General features: G+C 39.6%; 1 protein-coding gene across 1 annotated transcript in view; it reads right to left on the reverse strand.

Annotated features, from left to right (window-relative positions):
- Positions 1 to 594: 594 nt before the first annotated feature.
- The window catches only part of SLC44A1 (solute carrier family 44 member 1), a 196,918-nt gene continuing 179,726 nt past the window's right edge, over positions 595 to 17,786 (reverse strand). The window contains exon 16 of the mRNA XM_050761843.1: positions 595 to 818. Coding sequence (XP_050617800.1) covers positions 804 to 818 — 15 coding nt within the window. The 3' untranslated portion in view covers positions 595 to 803. The remainder of the gene's footprint in view (positions 819 to 17,786) is intronic.

Genomic DNA, 17,786 nt, shown 5'->3' on the forward strand with positions numbered 1-17,786 from the left:
ACTCCTGATCTCAAATAATATTGTGTTATTTTTTAGAAGATAATTCTGTGATTCTTTTGTGCCTCTAAAGACTCCCTGGTCCTCCATCTCAGACATTTCTCATATACATACACTGCCATCATGAGAGGAAGTCTACTATTGATAAGGTGTTGGGGTAATTATCTTTGGAGCAATAATAACCAAAACAATGTTAGTGTGGAGAGCTTTGGAGTTAGAACTAGATTTGAATCCTGACTCTGGCAAGTGTGTGATCTTACACATAGCACACAAACTCTCTGAGTCTCCGTTTCTTCGTGGGCAAAGTGGAGATAATAGGTGCAACCTTACAGGGCTATTGTGAGGATTAAACATATATAAAGCACCCAGCCTAATGCTTGGCATGGAACAGGCACTCAATAAATAGCAGTTATTAACCCACATTGGCTCTATAAATAGCAGAGTCAAAGTCGACAGACCCAGCCTGAACAATAATTTCGCTGTGGATCTAGCCTTCAGGACAGTATTGGCACTAGAGTGAGAAAAGGGAATCATTTAAACATACCGAGGCTAGAAGAGAAAGCAACATTAAATGTGAAGACAGTGCTGCAAGACAGATTTCTATCAAATGCTTTTGATTATTTATTAGACAGCCACACTGTACCAAATCCACTTGGCTGTTGGTGGTTCGAGAACCTTGTTACATGCTTTCATTGAAGTAATAAGATCCTGCTCTTCATAATCGCAGACTCTCAACAGCTGGTGAGTGGGAGAATCTCATGTAAACAACCTCCTCTGAGTTCATTCTTCCGGGCTCATGAGACCAGTCACCTTTTCTTCAGCTGAAAGATCAACACATCAAGAAAATGAATGCTTCTGTCCTAGGGGAACATGACACAATGAGAAGTAATCAATAACTAGAAATAGCATGGGATCGTCTTTAAAGAAAACATTATGAAATGTAAGAAGGCTACACACACACACAGATTAACACATTTAAAAAGATATCTGAGAGATCCCCTTATCAACTGTGTATTCATACACAAGTTATTTAAATTCTCTGCCTACATTTCCCAATGTATAAAATAAAGATAATTACGGTTTCCTTAAGGTTGTTGTAAGGATTAAATGCATTGGTAAATGCAATGAACTTAGAACACTGTCTGACACATACCGAGGAAGGCTGGATTAGTGTTTGCCATTGTTGGCATTAGTATTATTCTTTGACAAAGAGGATTTTAGAATAGTTGAACTGAATCAGACACACCTATGATGAGTCAAATTCAAAGCTAATCTGCAAAATTTGATTCTATGGTACTCTCAAAGACCAAAACCTGAAATGCAAATGAAACTTTGAATTTTTCACTCCTGTAATTCAGTCAGCAGTGGGTCAGGTCAGACCAGGATAATGGATATTCTCATAGTTTAGTTCAATTCAAGAAATAGTGACTAAGTAAATTAACTGAAGATAAGAATTATAATGTGGTTCTTTAAATGGATATTCTTATTCCTAGGAAATACACACTGAAGTATTTAGGACTAAAAGGCAATGACGTGTGCACATTATTCTCAAATGATCCAAAAGTATTAGGTATATACTATATACCTAATAGATATATGTGTGTGTGTGTGTGTGTGTATGTGTATATATATATATATATAGAGAGAGAGAGAGAGAGAGAAAGAGTATGGATCTAATATTCTTTGTATTTATCTATATCAATCTAGATAATTATCCAGGCAACTATCTATCTAGATCTCAATAGCTAGATATATCTAGATATCTATCTATACATAGAGATAGATATATCTATAGATAGATATCGAGATCTAGATAGATATAGAGAGAGAATGGATGAGCATATAGGATAAAATACATGTTTAACAAAGGTATAACAACATGTAGCATGGTGTTCTATGTACCATTCTTATTCTTGCAGCTTTTCTCTAAGTTTAAAATCATTTCTAAATAAAAAAGCCCCATTAGGATGGGTTAAAAATTAAAAATAAGGGTAGGCTCAGTTTGGTTATCAAACAAGCCCAGAGCCACTGCACCATAAGCAGAAGTAACAAGATACAGTCCTAACCACAAGATGCCAGGAGAGCTTGGACTTGCAAGAAGGGGATATGAAATAGTTCTATGATTCAGATATGTAATGAAGTCAGGTGAAGATCTGCTACATCTGTCTCCACAAGAGGCTCTGCTTGTCTCCAGGTGCTTAAAACAGGTCACATGTAGCACATTGTTTGACACCCTTACCAAAAGTTTCATTTTAGGGTTTTAGTCTTGAGATTTTAGTACATGCCAGTTATTGCTGATCCCCCCGTGTCAGATTTTTCCCAACTTCAATCCATTTGGCAGGCTGCCGATAGAATAAATCCCTAAATTGTTGCTTTTACCACATTAGTTCCTTACTCAAGAAATTAGCAATGGCTTCCTATTTTCCACAACACCTCATCTAAACTTAGCTGTCTTATCAGTTTCATTTTATTTATTTATTTATTTTATTTATTTGAGACAAGGTCTTGCTCTGTCACCCAGACTGGAGTGCAGTGGCATAATCATAGCTCACTGTAACCTCAAACTCCTGGGCCCAATAAATCCTCCCACTTCAGCCTCCTCGGTACCTGGGACTATAGGAGCTCCATGCCACATGCTATTCCATTTTATGATTTTACATACTTTGACTTGCAGTTTCAACTTTCATGATTTTTTCCCCTTTACTGAAAATAACAGGACCTATGATTAGACTGACATCTGACTGATTGTTGCTTGGTTATAGTCATGTGGCGTAGTCACCAGGCTTATGCCAAAGTTGTGATTTGTCTGATGTTACGATAAAAATTCTTTCCTCCTACTTTCCTATTTAAATAAACTTTTTTTTTTTTTTTTTGAGACAAAGTCTTGCTTTGTCACCCAGGCTGGAGTGCAGTGGCACAATCTCGGCTCACTGCAGCCTCTGCCCCCCTGGGTTCCAGCAATTCTCCTGCCTCAGCCTCCTGGGTAGCTGGGATTACAGGTGCCCACCACCACACCCGGCCAATTTTTGTATTTTTAGTAAAGACGGGGTTTTGCCATATTGGCCAGGCTGGTCACGAATTCCTGACCTCAGGTGATCCACTGGCCTTGGCCTCCCAAAGTGTTGAGATGACAGGTGTGAGCCAACACACCCAGCCAAATAAACTTTTTAATTTTAGAATAGTTTTAGGTTTACAGAAAAGCTGCAAATATAATATAGAGCTCCCATCTACCTCAGGCCTAGTTTCCCCTATTGCTAACATCTTACATTACTATGATACATTTGTCACAACTAGTGAACCAACACTGGACATGGCTATTAGCTAAACTTCATACTGCAAGGTCCTCTGAACAGGCTACACGGTGGCCGAGTCATTGTGACCCCTGTGACCCATACATACAGGCCTCCTGGAGTCACAAAGCCTGGAGCAACAGGAGAACCACTAAAGAAGAAGAAACAGCTAGTTCCTGCCTTAACTGATTAACTGACCTTGCAGCATTCCACCATTGTGATATGTTCCTGCCCTACCCTAACTCATCAATCGACCTTGTGGTATCGTGCCTTGTGACCTCCCCCCACCTCATGACTATGCACCTTGTGACATTCTTTCCCTGCCCGAAAAAGCTGCCCCTAACTGTAACTTTCCGCTACCTACCCCAAACCTATAAAACCAGTTCCACTCCCACCACCCTTCGCTGACTCCTTTCTTGGACTCAGCCAACTTGCACCCAGCCTTGTTGCAACAGCCTTGTTGCTCACACTCAGCCTGTTTGGGTAGTCTCTTTAATTAGGCACACACATAACACATACTTTATTCAGATTTCATTAATTTTCTCTGATGTCCTTCTCAGTTCCACAATCCTATCCAGGAGACTGTATTATATTCAGCTTTCCTCTTTTTTTTTTTTTTTTTTTTTTTTTTTTTGAGACGGAGTCTCATTCTGTCTCCCAGGCTGGAGTACAGTGGCACAATCTCGGCTCACTGCAAGCTCCGCCTCCCAGGTTCACGCCATTCTCCTGCCTCAGCCTCCCGAGTAGCTTGGACTACAGGCGCCTGACACCACGCCTGGCTAATTTTTTTGTATTTTTAGTACAGACGGGGTTTCACTGTGTTAGCCAGGATGGTCTCGATCTCCTTACCTCGTGATCCGCCTGCCTCGGCCTCCCAATTGTTTTGTTTTTTGAAACAGAGTCCTGCTTTGTCACCTAGGCTGCAGTGCAGCTGCACCGTAACAGCTCATTGCAGCCTCAACCTCCCAGGCTCAATCGATCCTCCCACCTCATCCTTCTGATTAGCTGGGGCTACAGGCCCACGCCACTACACCTGGTTACTTTTTTTGTATTTTTTGTAGAGATGGGATTTCACCATGTTGCCCAGGCTGGTCTTAAACTCCTGGGCTCAAGCAATCCACCTGCCTCGGCATCCTAAAGTGCTAGGATTATAGGCATGAGCCATTGTGCCTGAATCTCTTCCTATTTTTAAAATATTATTTAAAAAGCTAAATGCAACCCTTAACACTAAAGTATACAGTCTAATAAATGTGATTTCATTACACTTGGATCTGTATCTTTCCTACTACCCTTGAACATGAAAACTCACAGCATAATCTAGCTCATACCAGTGAGTGACTAGAAGATTCAATTCAAAGCTTCCTGAAACTTCTCTTTGTGTCAGATCCCTTGGGAGCCCAGAACACCCTTCTTCAACTTCAGGTCCAAGACTACATCTAATTAACTGGTCCAAACAAGTTTTCCTTCTATATATGTATGGTATAAAGGAATTATTATATGGATATTGAATCCCCTGGAATGAATCTCTACTTTTATCTTTTCCATCTTATTTTTCCCCTACTTTTAAGAGACTTCCTCAAATTCATCTTTCAACCCTTCTAAGAGTTTTACACTTTTTTCTATTTTAAATATTTTTGTTCTCTGAATGTTCCTCTTTTAAATAGCAAACTATTTTATTTCTTTTTTTTTTTTTTTTTTTTTTTTTTTTTTGAGACGGAGTCTCGCTCTGTTGCCCAGGCTGGAGTGCAGTGGTGCAATCTCGGCTCACTGCAATCTCTGTCTCCAGGGGTTCAAATGACTCTCCTCCCTCAGCTTCCCAAGTAGCTGGGATTACAGGCACGCATGACCATGCCCAGCTAATTTTTGTATTTATTTAACAGAGACGGGGTTTCACCAGATTGGCTAAACTGGTCTTGAACTCCTGAACTCAAATGATTCGTCCGCCTTGGCCCCCCAAAGTGCTGGGATTAGAGGCATGAGCCACCGCACAGCCTAAATAGCAAACTAGTTTTTTTATTACAATCCCTTCTATTTTCTGAGTTTAGTAATTTACAGTTTTCTTCTACCTTATAGTCTGTTTCCTCTAAGTTGCTTTGTTGTTGCCTTTCTCTTTGTTTTGATCTCTGTCTTTCATGGTAGAGACTTGCCCCAAGGGTCTGGTAATTCTTATTTAAGAAAGCAGCACTAAAACTAATTGGAAGTTTTTATTCCTGGGTAGATCTTGTCATTGAAATGCTTCACTGTATAACGACTTGATAGGACTTTCTAGCTAGAGAACCCCGTGTAAGCATCTTTAGGCATTTTCCTTTGGGCTGGTCAGATTCCCTGGAGAATAATTTTTCAGTTTCCTGCTTGGTGGGTGAAGGCCTGGTTGTCAGAATTCTAGGAGCTGGGTCGGGCGGGGGCGGAGGGGGAGGGAGTGTGAAGGAGGGGGTGGCGGATGGGGAGGGGGCGGCGGGTAGCAGGGACGGTGTCTTAATCCCCCTGACTTAATATGATACCTCTGTTTTGGATGCTCCTCCCTTAAGTTCTGTCTTAACCTCTTCAGAGAATACCTCTCTGTCTGCTGAGGATGAGAAAAGGCAGTTGCCTGACTGCACAGACTAGGGGATGGTGTTTGAAGATGTTAATCTTCATTTCATATGCTCTATCCTCTTGGCTATCCCCTTTTGTGGGGTACCGATTTAAATCTTTCATCCATTTGGGGTGCCTTTTTCTTATTGATTTGCAAAAGTTTTTGTTTGTTTGTTTGTTCGTTCGTTTGAGATGGAGTCTTGCTCCCATTGCACAGGCTGGAGTGCAGTGGTGTGATCTCAGCTCACTGCAACCTCCACCTCCTGGGTTCAAGCACTTCTCTTTCCTCAGCCTCCCAAGTAGCTGGGATTATAGGTGGGCACTACCACACCCAACTAATTTTTGTATTTTTGGTAGAGACAGGGTTTCGCCATGTTGGCTAGGCTGGTCTTGAACTCCTGACCTCAGGTGATCCACCCCTCCTCGGCCTCCCAAAGTGCTAGGATTATAGGAGTAAGCCACCGCGTCTGGTGATTTGTAAAACTTTTTATAAATTTTAGTTTGGAGTCCTTTACCAAATATGTGCTTTGCAAATATCCTTTTCCAGTCTGTGGCTTGCCTTTTCTCTTTTATTGGTGTCTTTTGATGAACTGAAGTTCTTAATTTTTACAGTGTCAAATGGAAGCCTCAAATGATTCTCCTGTCTCAGCCTCAATTTTAGCAACTTAAAAAGGAATAATGTAATTTAGAAGTCTGGCTATCTTTCTGAGCTTGCTGTAATACGCTGCAATAGAACTTGCGCTGAGCAGAAAACCATCTTCGTTCCAAGGTTCAGGGTTATGTTTCTTGTGCCAGCTGTCATCAAGATTAAACATTACCAGACACAAACTATACCTTGCTATTCTAGGATCACTGGCACCAGTAAACAGGAAGAAAGGGATCAGTCTTGGATTGTTATGGCAGACCATATGGCAACAAAGCTTTGGTCCCTAAAGGCAGAAGGATGAAGCTTCCAGGCCCAGGGAATAATTGTCTCTGCTTCCCTTCTTTACAACTTGCATGTTAATCTAATATCACTTTGGATAAATTTAATGCAGTCCTGCAGATATCTCTCCACTCCTATCTTCAACAAAGCAAAACAGAAAGACTAAACATTCTGTTATACACAAACGATAAGGTTGTATTACCTTTAACAAGGAGTGGCTTGAAGAGACAGTTGGCCTGCTGGCTAATTATTGACAGAGAAGGACTATAAATCAACTTTTCAAAAATAAGAGCCACCATTCAACTGTTTTTGGCCTATAACAATGATAACTTCAGGCCGGGTGCAGTGGCTCACCCCTGTAATCCCAACATTTTGAGAGCCTGAGGTGGGCGGATCACTTGAGGTCAGGAGTTCGAGACCAGCCTGGCCAAAATGGTGAAACTCCATCTCTACTAAAAATAAGAAAAATTAGCCGGGAGTGGTGGCGCATGCCCGTAATCTCAGTTACTCGGGAAGCTGAGGCACAAGAATTGCTTGAACTCAGGAAGCAGAGGTTGCAGTGAGCCAAGATTGGGCCACTGCACTACAGCCTGGGTGACAGAGTGAGATCCTGTCTCAATAAATAAATAAATAAATAAATAAATAAATAATGATACTTTCATATAATCAGCTTACTGTCTTTGGCAACTTTGCTCTAAGTAGTTTGTTGGAAGAATGCCAGAAAATAAAAGTCCTCAAATTAAAGCTGCTTTGTTGCACACAGCACAGAACAGGGACTCCATAAATATTTATCAGGTGAATTTGAGGGTGCTGAAATGGGTGTATGAGTTATAACTGCCTAAAAATTACTAGGTTTCAAATTATTTTAGTCAAGCTATATGGACAGGAATTTGGACCTTATTTGTCTTTTTGTCTCTATGGAGACTCTTGGAGCTGATCAGAGGTACAAACTATTTTCAGGTGCATGCCCCTCTTATGATCCTCATGTCTCAGAGGAGGCTGTCAATCTCTTACTCATGCCAGCTGACAGGTAAGCAGCGTGGGCCAGTCAGTGTTCGGCTATACTCCAGGCACTTGTTAGAGAATGAAATATACTCATCTCAAGCCAGTATTTATCAAGAGCTCAACTAAGACCTATAGACCAATGGAATAGAATTGCAAATCTAGAAATAAACCTACATATCTATAGTCAATTGTTTTGGACGTTGACAAGGTATCAAGACCATTCATTTTGGAAAAAAGGAGTTGTTCAACAGTGATGGGACAACTGGATATCCACATGCAAAAGAAGAAAGTTGGACATCTACATATATGTCACACATATACACCTACATATACTCCGTATATGACATATATATACTTAATTCAAAATAGATCAATGACCTACTTGTATGAGCTAAAACTACACAACTCTCAGAAGATAAACTTAAGGCTAAATATTTATGACCTTGGATTAAACAATGATTTCTGAGTCATGACAACAAAAGAACAGGCAACCAAGGAAAAGACAGATAATTTGACTTCATCAAAATTTAAAACTTTTCACTTCAAGGAATACTACAAGGAAGTAAAAAGATAACTCATGGGTAAGAGAACATAACTGTAAATCACATAACTGAGAAGGGTCTAGTATATATCTAGAATATATAAAGAACTCATACTCAACAACAAAAAGACAACCCAATTTTTTAAATGGGCAAAGGACTTGAATAGACATTTCTCCAAAGAACACATACAAATAGCCAATGAATATATGAAAAGGTGCTTAACATCATTAGTCATAAGGAAAATGCAAAACAAAACCATACTGAGATACAACTTCACACTCACTGGGTGTCTATAATCAAAAAGATGAAAACTTACACTTGTCGAGGATGTAGAAAGACTGGAACCCTCATACACTGCTGGTGGGAATGTAAAATGGGGCAGCTGCTGTGTAAATCAATTTGGTATTCCTCAAAAAGTTAAATACAGGATTACCATATGACCTAGGAATTCCACTTCTAGGTATATACCCAAAAGAACTGAAAACGTATGTCCACACAAAAACTTGTACACGAATGTTCATAGCAGCATTATTCAGAATAGCAAAAAGGTGCAAATCCAACCTAAGTATCCATCAACTGATGAATGAATGAACAAAATATAATAGATCACACATCAGAATATTATGCAGCCATAAAAAGGGATGAAATACTGGTATATGCTACAACATGATTGAAACTTGAAAACATGCTAAGTGAAAGAAGCTGACAAAAAAATTCTACATATTGTATAATTTCTTTAACATGAATCCCAAATAGGCAAATCCACAGCAAAATAAAGTAGAATAGTGGTTTCCAGGAGCTGGGTGAGGGGAATAGGCACTGACTGCTAAAAGGCATGGGTTTCTCTTTGGGGCAATGAAATGTCCTAGAGTCAGATGGTGGTCATGGTTGCACGGCTTTGTGCATATGCCAAAAACCATGAAGTAAACAGTTTAAAATGGTCAGTTTTATGATATGTTAATATCTTCATTTTTTAAAAAAGAGAAAGAAAATAACTATGAAATAATTTAGTAATAGTTGATTGAGCTCCACATGATAAGAACTATAATTAGGCCAGGCATGGTGGCTCATGCCTGTAATTCAGGCACGGGGAAGCCAAGGGAAGAGGATTGCTTGAGCCACAGAGTTGGAGACATAGAGGGACCATGTCTCTACAAAAAATTTAAAAATTAGCCAGGCATTGGCAGCACATGCCTATAGTGCCAGCTACTCAGGGGGCTGAGGCAGGAGGATCACTTGAGCCTGGAAGGGTCAAAGTTGTGGTGAGCTGTAATCGTGCCGCTGCACTCCAGCCTGAGCAACAAAATGAGACCCTGTCTCTTTTTTTTTTTTTTTTTTTTTTTTTGAGACGGAGTCTCGCTCTGTCGCCCAGGCCCGGAGTGCAGTGGCCGGATCTCAGCTCACTGCAAGCTCTGCCTCCTGGGTTTCCGCCATTCTCCTGCCTCAGCCTCCCGAGTAGCTGGGACTACAGGCGCCCGCCACCTCGCCCGGCTAGTTTTTTGTATTTTTTAGTAGAGACGGGGTTTCACCGTGTTAGCCAGGATGGTCTCGGTCTTCTGACCTCGTGATCCGCCCGTCTCGGCCTCCCAAAGTGCTGGGATTACAGGCTTGAGCCACCGCGCCCGGCCTGAGACCCTGTCTCAAAACAAAATTATACTTGTAATATTACACCCTGTAATTAAGGTATACACATGCATAAAGAAAGATGAAAGAAGATTTAAATAAAATTGAGATCATACCAAATTTCTGCACACCTTGAAATGGTTCCTAAAAGTCTTTTCCGTATTTGAAGATTTAAGTGTTAATGTTTTTACTATTTGCAGTAAATTCCAAATCTTGGATGATGATTAATCTGTAACTTCATTGAGGTAAGCACTTTTTCCAAGGGTACATCTTTATTGTTTTCCCCTCAGTATGCATAATTATTGTCAAAAATTAAAGTAATACAGAAGGGCCAGGTGCGGTGGCGCATGCCTATAATCCCAGCACTTTGAGAGGCCGAGGCGGGAGGATTGCTTGAGCCCAGGAGTTTGAGACCAGCCTGTGCAACATGGCAAATCCTCGTCTCTACAGAAAATTCAAAAATTAGCCAAGCATGGTGGCACACACGTATAGTCCCAGCTACTCGGGAGGCTGAGATGGCAGGATGGCTTGGGCCCAGAAGGTGGAGGTTGCAGTGAGCTGTGATCGTGCCACTGCACTCCAGCCTGGACGACAGAGCCAGACCTTGTCTCAAAACAAAAACAAAACAAACGAAAAATATTAAAGTAATACAGAAAAGCCATACTCCTAAATCACTCTAACCTTTGAGATGATCTGGTTTTATATCCTTGAAGTTCTTCCTTTTAAGGCAAGATACACATTGTGTGCCCTGTGGATGTGGAAGTGTATCACTTACCTGTGAGTGAGACAAGCAAACAGCCATTGTGGAGATGTGAATGCAGCTTTGTTGTATTTTTTGACCATATGCCCAGTAACTCATTAAAAGTTTGAAGTGAGTATTCCTGCACCATTCAAGAATATCAGAATTTTTTAAAGTTATGAATAACCGGCTGGGCATGGTGGCTCACACCTGTAATCCCAGCATTTTGGGAGGCTGAGGCAGGTGGATCACAAGGTCAGGAGATCGAGACCATCCTGGCCAACATGGTGAAACCCTGTCTCTACTAAAACTACAAAAATTAGGTAGGTGTGGTGGCGCGTGCCTGTAGTCCCAGCTACTCTAGAGGGTGAGGTAGGAGAATCGTTTGAACCTGGGAGGTGGAGGTTGCAGTGAGCCGAGATCGCGCTACCACACTCCAGCCTGGCGACGGAGTGACACTCCGTCTCAAAAACAAAACAAAAAACAAAACAAAAACCTATGAATAACTTCATCGATATCATAGTCATAATTCTAGTAGTGAATGCATACTGTACTGAATGTTTCCTAGGTAGCACAGCCCATGCTGACTATTCTGCATGCTCAGGATAATGGAATCCTCCCAACAATCTGTCTTTTACAGATGGGGAAACTGAGAATTAGATAGGCTAAGTAACTTGCACAGGACCAAAAAGATGGCAGAGCTAGGATCTGAACCCAGATGTGGTTGATCACAGAGTCTAACCTCTGAACAACTATACTTCTTAGAATATCATAGATCTACTCCATATGACAAAATATCCACACAAGTTAATGGGGGAAGGAATAAATCACATAACAAATGGGCCTTACTCCGTATTATATAATAGAATTATTTCTAGCTATTAATAAATATGAAAAGTAAAATAAAACCATTAAAAATAGAATATAAATTGTACCTTAATTTATAAAAGAAAATAATATTTTAAATATAGAAAATATAGGTAACTATTTTGCTGATTTGGGGGCTTAAGGAAATTATCGAAAAATTAAATCACATAGATTATAGGTAAAAGTATCACTAACAAAATTAAAAGACAAACTACAAAGAAGGAGAAAGATTGCTACTAATATGACTGGAAAAAGTGCTAGTATCCCTAATATATAAAAATCTTTTATTCAACAGTAGGAAAATTGGTGACATCTCAATAATAAAATGGCAAAGGACATGAATAGAGAATTTATGGAAGAGAAAATATAAAGGACTAATAAATTACTATAAAATATTCAGTTCACTGAGAAAAAATACAAAGTAAAATAACAAGGGACTGTCATCTTTTGCCATTAATATTGCTAAAGGTGATGAGAATGATGATGAGTATCCACCAGATGTGGAAAATGGTGACGTTCATAGGCTTTAGAGCAAAGAATTGGTGGAGACTTTCTGGAGGGCAATTTGGCAATATGCATCAACATTCATAGAGTACCTTCACCGCTTGATGTAGTAATACTCTTTCCAGAAGTCTATCTAAAGGAAAGAATTAGCAGAGTGCAAAGATATCTCTATAATAAAAAGATCATAAATAAAAGTTTAGTAAAAGGGGATATACTTCCACTATTAAAAATCATATTTCTGAGGCTGGGTGCAGTGGCTCACCCCTGTAATCTCAGCACTTTGGGAGGCTGAGGCAGGAGAATTGCTTGAGCCCAGGAGTTCGAGACCAGCCTGAGCAACATAGTAAGACCTCTGTCTCTATAAAAAAAAAATTAAAGACATCATGTTTCTGAACAATATTTAATGATATGGAAAATGTATATTATACATGTGTGTTCAGATATCTATAGCTAAATCTATAAAAAATATAAAATATCTATATATAACCGTACATAATGTTAAATGGCAAGGGCAAGATATGAAAGTTCCTATGTGTATATATTTTATTGTAACTGTGAAAATGGGTGTATATATAGATAATTATTACAGATATATAAATATATATATAGCAGGAAATAAATACACAAAAATCATAAAAGTCATTATTCTGGTTAGAGGGATGTAGCATAGTTTTTCTTTTCTGGGAGTATTTGCTACATATTTTTAAAGGAAAATGTGTTACTTTACTCATCAGGTTAAAAATAACATAAACAAGAGTGTTTTAAAAGTTAATTTCTTTTTATCCAATAAATATTTAAGTTCTAGGACAGCATCCTTAACAAAATGGGTGGAGATACAAAATTTCTATACAAAGATGATCATTAGAGCATTATTAATAATCCCTTAATTTTGAGAGGAAATTGCTAAATTCAATTATAGGAGAATTATTGAATAGAATATAGTATGTTCAAATGAAAGAATATTATAACTCAGTTGGTCCTGCTTTCAAGGAAGTTTTAATATCATTGGGAGATTCTAATATGTTAAGGGAAAGAGAAGACAGGCCAGGCGCAGTGGCTCACACCTTTAATCTCAGCACTGTGGGAGGCCGAGGAGAGCAGATCGCTTGAGCTCAGGAGTTCAAGACTAGCCTGGCTAGCATGGTGAAACACTGTCTCTACTAAAAATACAAAAAATTAGCCAAGTGCAGTGGGCCTGTAGTCCCAGCTACTCAGGAGGCTGAGATAGGAGAATTGCTTGAGCCTGGGAGGTAGAGGTTGCAGGGAGCCGGGATCACGCCACTGTACTCCAGCCTGGGCAACAAAGGAACATTTGGTCTCAAAGAAAAAAAAAAAAAGAAAGAAAGAAAAAGCAAAAAGAGAAGATAGAAATTATTTAATATGTATCTTATCTTTATCTTTGTGTTATGAGAATATTATTTTGTCATGCTTGCATATTTTGGGTTATATTTTTAACTTGGTTGTAACTAATATTTTATTATCTATAGTGACCAATTTATTCAATTCATCTAGGCATAATCATCTTGTTTATTTACTCATTTTTTTGCTTATTTACCAATTTATCCACTTAATAATTTGTTTACAGCGACTGGGCTTGAATTAAGGTTCTGGCAGATAATAATTGTGACTTTGGGCAAATTACCAATCTTCCCTAGTCTCTATTTTCTTGTCTATAAATGAGAAGAAATACATCTACTCTGCATGAGTATATGAGGCAATGTATACAAATACTCAGCACGATAACTCACTCATAAAAGGTGCTTAAGAAATAGCAATTGATATTATTTTATTATTGTTATTTTTTTAAGTAGATGCAAAGAAATAGTGGGGAACCAAAAACGAAATGGGCAGAGACCTTCACATTCTCCCAGTTAAGGGAGTTATTGAAATTATAATTTTAAAACAAGAACTGTAAAATATATTACATTCTTGGAACTTAAAGGGAATGTAAATGTCAATGTAAAGCAAAGATCAAACACCGAAAAAATATAACCTTAGAAATAATGCGGTGCACTGAGTAACCCCAGGAAATTCTCCAGTGTTGCTTAATAACTATGCCGTTGCCATCTAGTGGAATTAGTGATGCATTACATAGCCCAGAAAATTTGAGATTTTATTTTGAAGTATTAAATGGTTTATATAGAAAGGCCAAATTACACAAATATTCTCCTATATGTCCCCATCATCTCCTTTGGACTACTGAAATACTTGTCTAACTAGTCTTTCATCTTAAAATCAGAGCCTCAACCCATTCTCCTACACAGAACAGGCAGAGTAAGCTTTCTAAAATATAAATCAGATCATGTTACTTACACAGATTGAAAATGCAAAACACCTTGCATGGCATGGAAGGCCTCCAGCCTCATTTGTCCCAGCCTCGCTGAGTACGAGTCCCCATGACCATCTTTCCAGTAACAAATTTTCTGCTTCAAGGCTCCCAAATATACAGTTTTTTGTTTGTTTGTTTTGTTTTTTGTTTTTTTTGACAGTCTCGCTCTGTCGCCCAGGCTGGAGTGTAGTGACGCAATCTCGGCTCACTGCAACCTCTGCCTCCCGGGTTCAAGCGATTCTCTTGCCTCAGCCTCCCAAGTAGCTGGGATTACAGGCACCCGCCATCGCGCCCAGCTAATTTTTGTATTTTTAGTAGAGACGGGGTTTCACCATGTTGGCCAGATTGGTCTCGAACTCCTGAACTCAGGTGATCTGTCCACCTCAGCCTCCCAAAATGCTGAGATTACAGGCGTGAGCCACTACACCCAGCCCCAAATATACAGTTCTCTCTGCCTAGAATGTTCTTCCTCAGCTTTTTACATGCCAAATTTGTCATCCTTCAAGACCAAATTTGTTTCCCTCAGACAGATCTTTCTGCAACTACATTATGTACCTCTATGATTTTCTCTCATAGTATTCTGTTCTCTTCCTTCATGGCATTTCATCACAAATTATGCTCAGGTATTTTTTCCTGTTTGGTTAATACCTGCTTCCTCCTTCAAACTATATGTACCATGTTCAACAATGTATATGTCAGAGCTTAGTACTTTGTAGCACAATACTATGTGTGCATTAAGTAATCTATATAATGGAATGCCGTTTAGTCAACAAAAATAGTGTGTTAAATGGGTATTACTGACATAGAATGTTGTACATGATATAACTTTAAGTGAAAAAAGTAGGTTTTATAGTAATATAATCCAGTTTTTGTTTTTAAAATGTAAATATATACTACATACATATTTACCTATATTACAAATATATGTGTTTAAAAATCTGCAAGGTGTTATCGTGGTTATCTAAGTTAACAAAATGTGAGTGTAGTCAATTTTCTTTTCTTTTCTTTTTTTTTGAGATGGAGTCTTACTCTGTTGCCAGGCTGGAGTTGCCCAGGCTGGAGTGCAATGGTGTGATCTCGGCTCACTGCAACCTCTGCCTCTTGGGTTCAAGCGATTCTCCTGCCTCAGCCTCTCAAGTATCTGAGACTACAGGTGCCCGCCACCACGCCTGGCTAATTTTTGTATTTTTGGTAGAGACGGGGTTTCACCTTGTTGGCCAGGCTGGTCTTGAACTCCTGACCTCAAGTGATCCGCCCACCTCATCCTCCCAAAGTGCTGGGATTACAAGCGTGAACCATTGCACCCAAACAATTTTCTTATTTTTGCTTATCTTTTAAAATACTAATTGTTTATCACCTTTGTAGTTATAGTAGTTGAAGTTGAGATCTAATGGAGTCATATCCTATATGGGACCGAGAGAGTTAGTTAGTATGACTAGTCAGCAGTAAACATTGCATTCAGGATAACTACTAACATTAGTGAGGTCTGAGGCAAGAGGACAAATGGAAGACTCTGCTCCCATTCTCTTCCCACTCCTCGCCCCAGCCCACACTAGGAGAGGCTGCTCACGCTTACGTGTGGACACCTGAGCCCACAAGGACAAGCTCCAGCCACATGCCCTGCTACAATCACAGCCAGTATCCATCCTTAGGAAGAAGTACCTGGAGAAGAAACTCATACAGGCCTTGTCTTGGGAGGGAGTTCTAGGGTCCTGGGTTTCTGGAGAGTGGTATTAGGCTTGGGGTGGGCATGTCCCCTTAGTCCCATGGTGGACTCCTTGCCCCATGGAAGGGGACCAGAGAGAGAAGGGCAAGAGCAGGGGGCCTGGTGTTGAGGATCTAAGGATTGTACTGATTACATCTAATCAAAATTAACTTTGAAAAACCTCTTAAATCACTGATAAAGTACAATACTGTACATATGTTTTATGTATGCAGCCCTATATCATTATTTTTCATTTTTCCTTGTCCATGTTTCCCTATGGCTCTCAATTAATTTAATTTCATCTTCCATGATGTTGGAATCAACACCCACTTACCTGGTTACTTGAACAATGTTTCCTTCTATATCCATGGTGAGTAAACCCTTAAAAGCATTCAGATTTTCTTGATACATTGGCTTTTAGGCTTGATGACACCTATTGCTTGCTTAAGTTAATACATCTATAAGATGACTCCTTGTATATTTTGGAAAACAATAGGACTCGAAATGACAGGTTGAAAGAAAGGGAAATTTAATGATTCTAGGTTACCAGCTTGAACAGCTGGTTTACCAGTGTTATTATTTACTGAGATAGGAAAGGTTAGAGGAAGAAGGGGTGTAGATGTATTATAATTCATTCACCTGATTATTGTTCGGTATTTAGGTTGGCTGCAATATGTTATAACAAGGAACAATTGTTTGATTTACAGCAAAATCTTTTCACATATCCTTAATTTCTAAACACAGAATTGCTGGGTAAAAATGTGCACATTCTTTAGATTTCATTTTATTTTATTTTATTTTTTGAGACTGAGCCTGGCTCTGTTGCCCAGACTGGAGAGCAATGGGGCAATCTTGGCTCACTGCAACCTTCACCTCCCGGGTTTAAGTGATTCTCCCTGCCTCAGTCTCCCGGACTAGCTGGGATTACAGGCATGTGCCACCATACCCGGCTAATTTTTGTATTTTTAGTAGAGACGGGATTTTACCATGTTTACCAGGCTGGTCTCAAACTCCTGACCTCAGGTGATCCACCCACCCCAGCCTCCCAAAGTGTTGAGATTACAGGCATGAGCCACCATGCCTGGCCCATTCTTGAGATTTTTAATACACGTTTCCAAATGACTTTCAAAAGAGCTGTTTCCTCACACTGTTAACATTAGAGTAGATTTCAAACACTCAAGTTCTAAGTCTCCCTCCTTCTTTCCTTCCCTCCCACTTTTCCTTTGTTCATTCGATAAGTACCTACTATGTCCCACACAGGGTCTGACATAAATCTAACTTTGCTCCTTGTTAGGGGTTAGTAGATGATCAGGGAGAAGGAAGTGTGATGGAGAACTCTAGAGTTTTGAATATGAGTGACTTGGATATTCTACCCACAAACTTGTTTGGCTCTGGACAGCAAACAAGATAAGCTAAAATTCCTTCTTTATTTAAGTTGGTGGTGCCACTGAGAGTTTGTAAGAAAAAATGTTTAACTTCATGCAGACCAGAAGTGGTCTACCAGAAGTGGTAGGCTTTGCCCCCAGGGAATCATAGAGGGTACCATTTTACAACGCAAATTTGGCCCTCTCATTAGCCAAATTATCACAGCAATTCTCCAGCATACGAGGCAAGTCTGTCCTATCCAGGGATCTGTCTCATGGCAGCTGATAAAGAAGGATGGGGCTGGGCCCAGTGGCTCATGCC

This window comes from Macaca thibetana, chromosome 15 (assembly GCF_024542745.1).
Source record: "Macaca thibetana thibetana isolate TM-01 chromosome 15, ASM2454274v1, whole genome shotgun sequence".
Classification (NCBI taxonomy): domain Eukaryota; kingdom Metazoa; phylum Chordata; class Mammalia; order Primates; family Cercopithecidae; genus Macaca; species Macaca thibetana.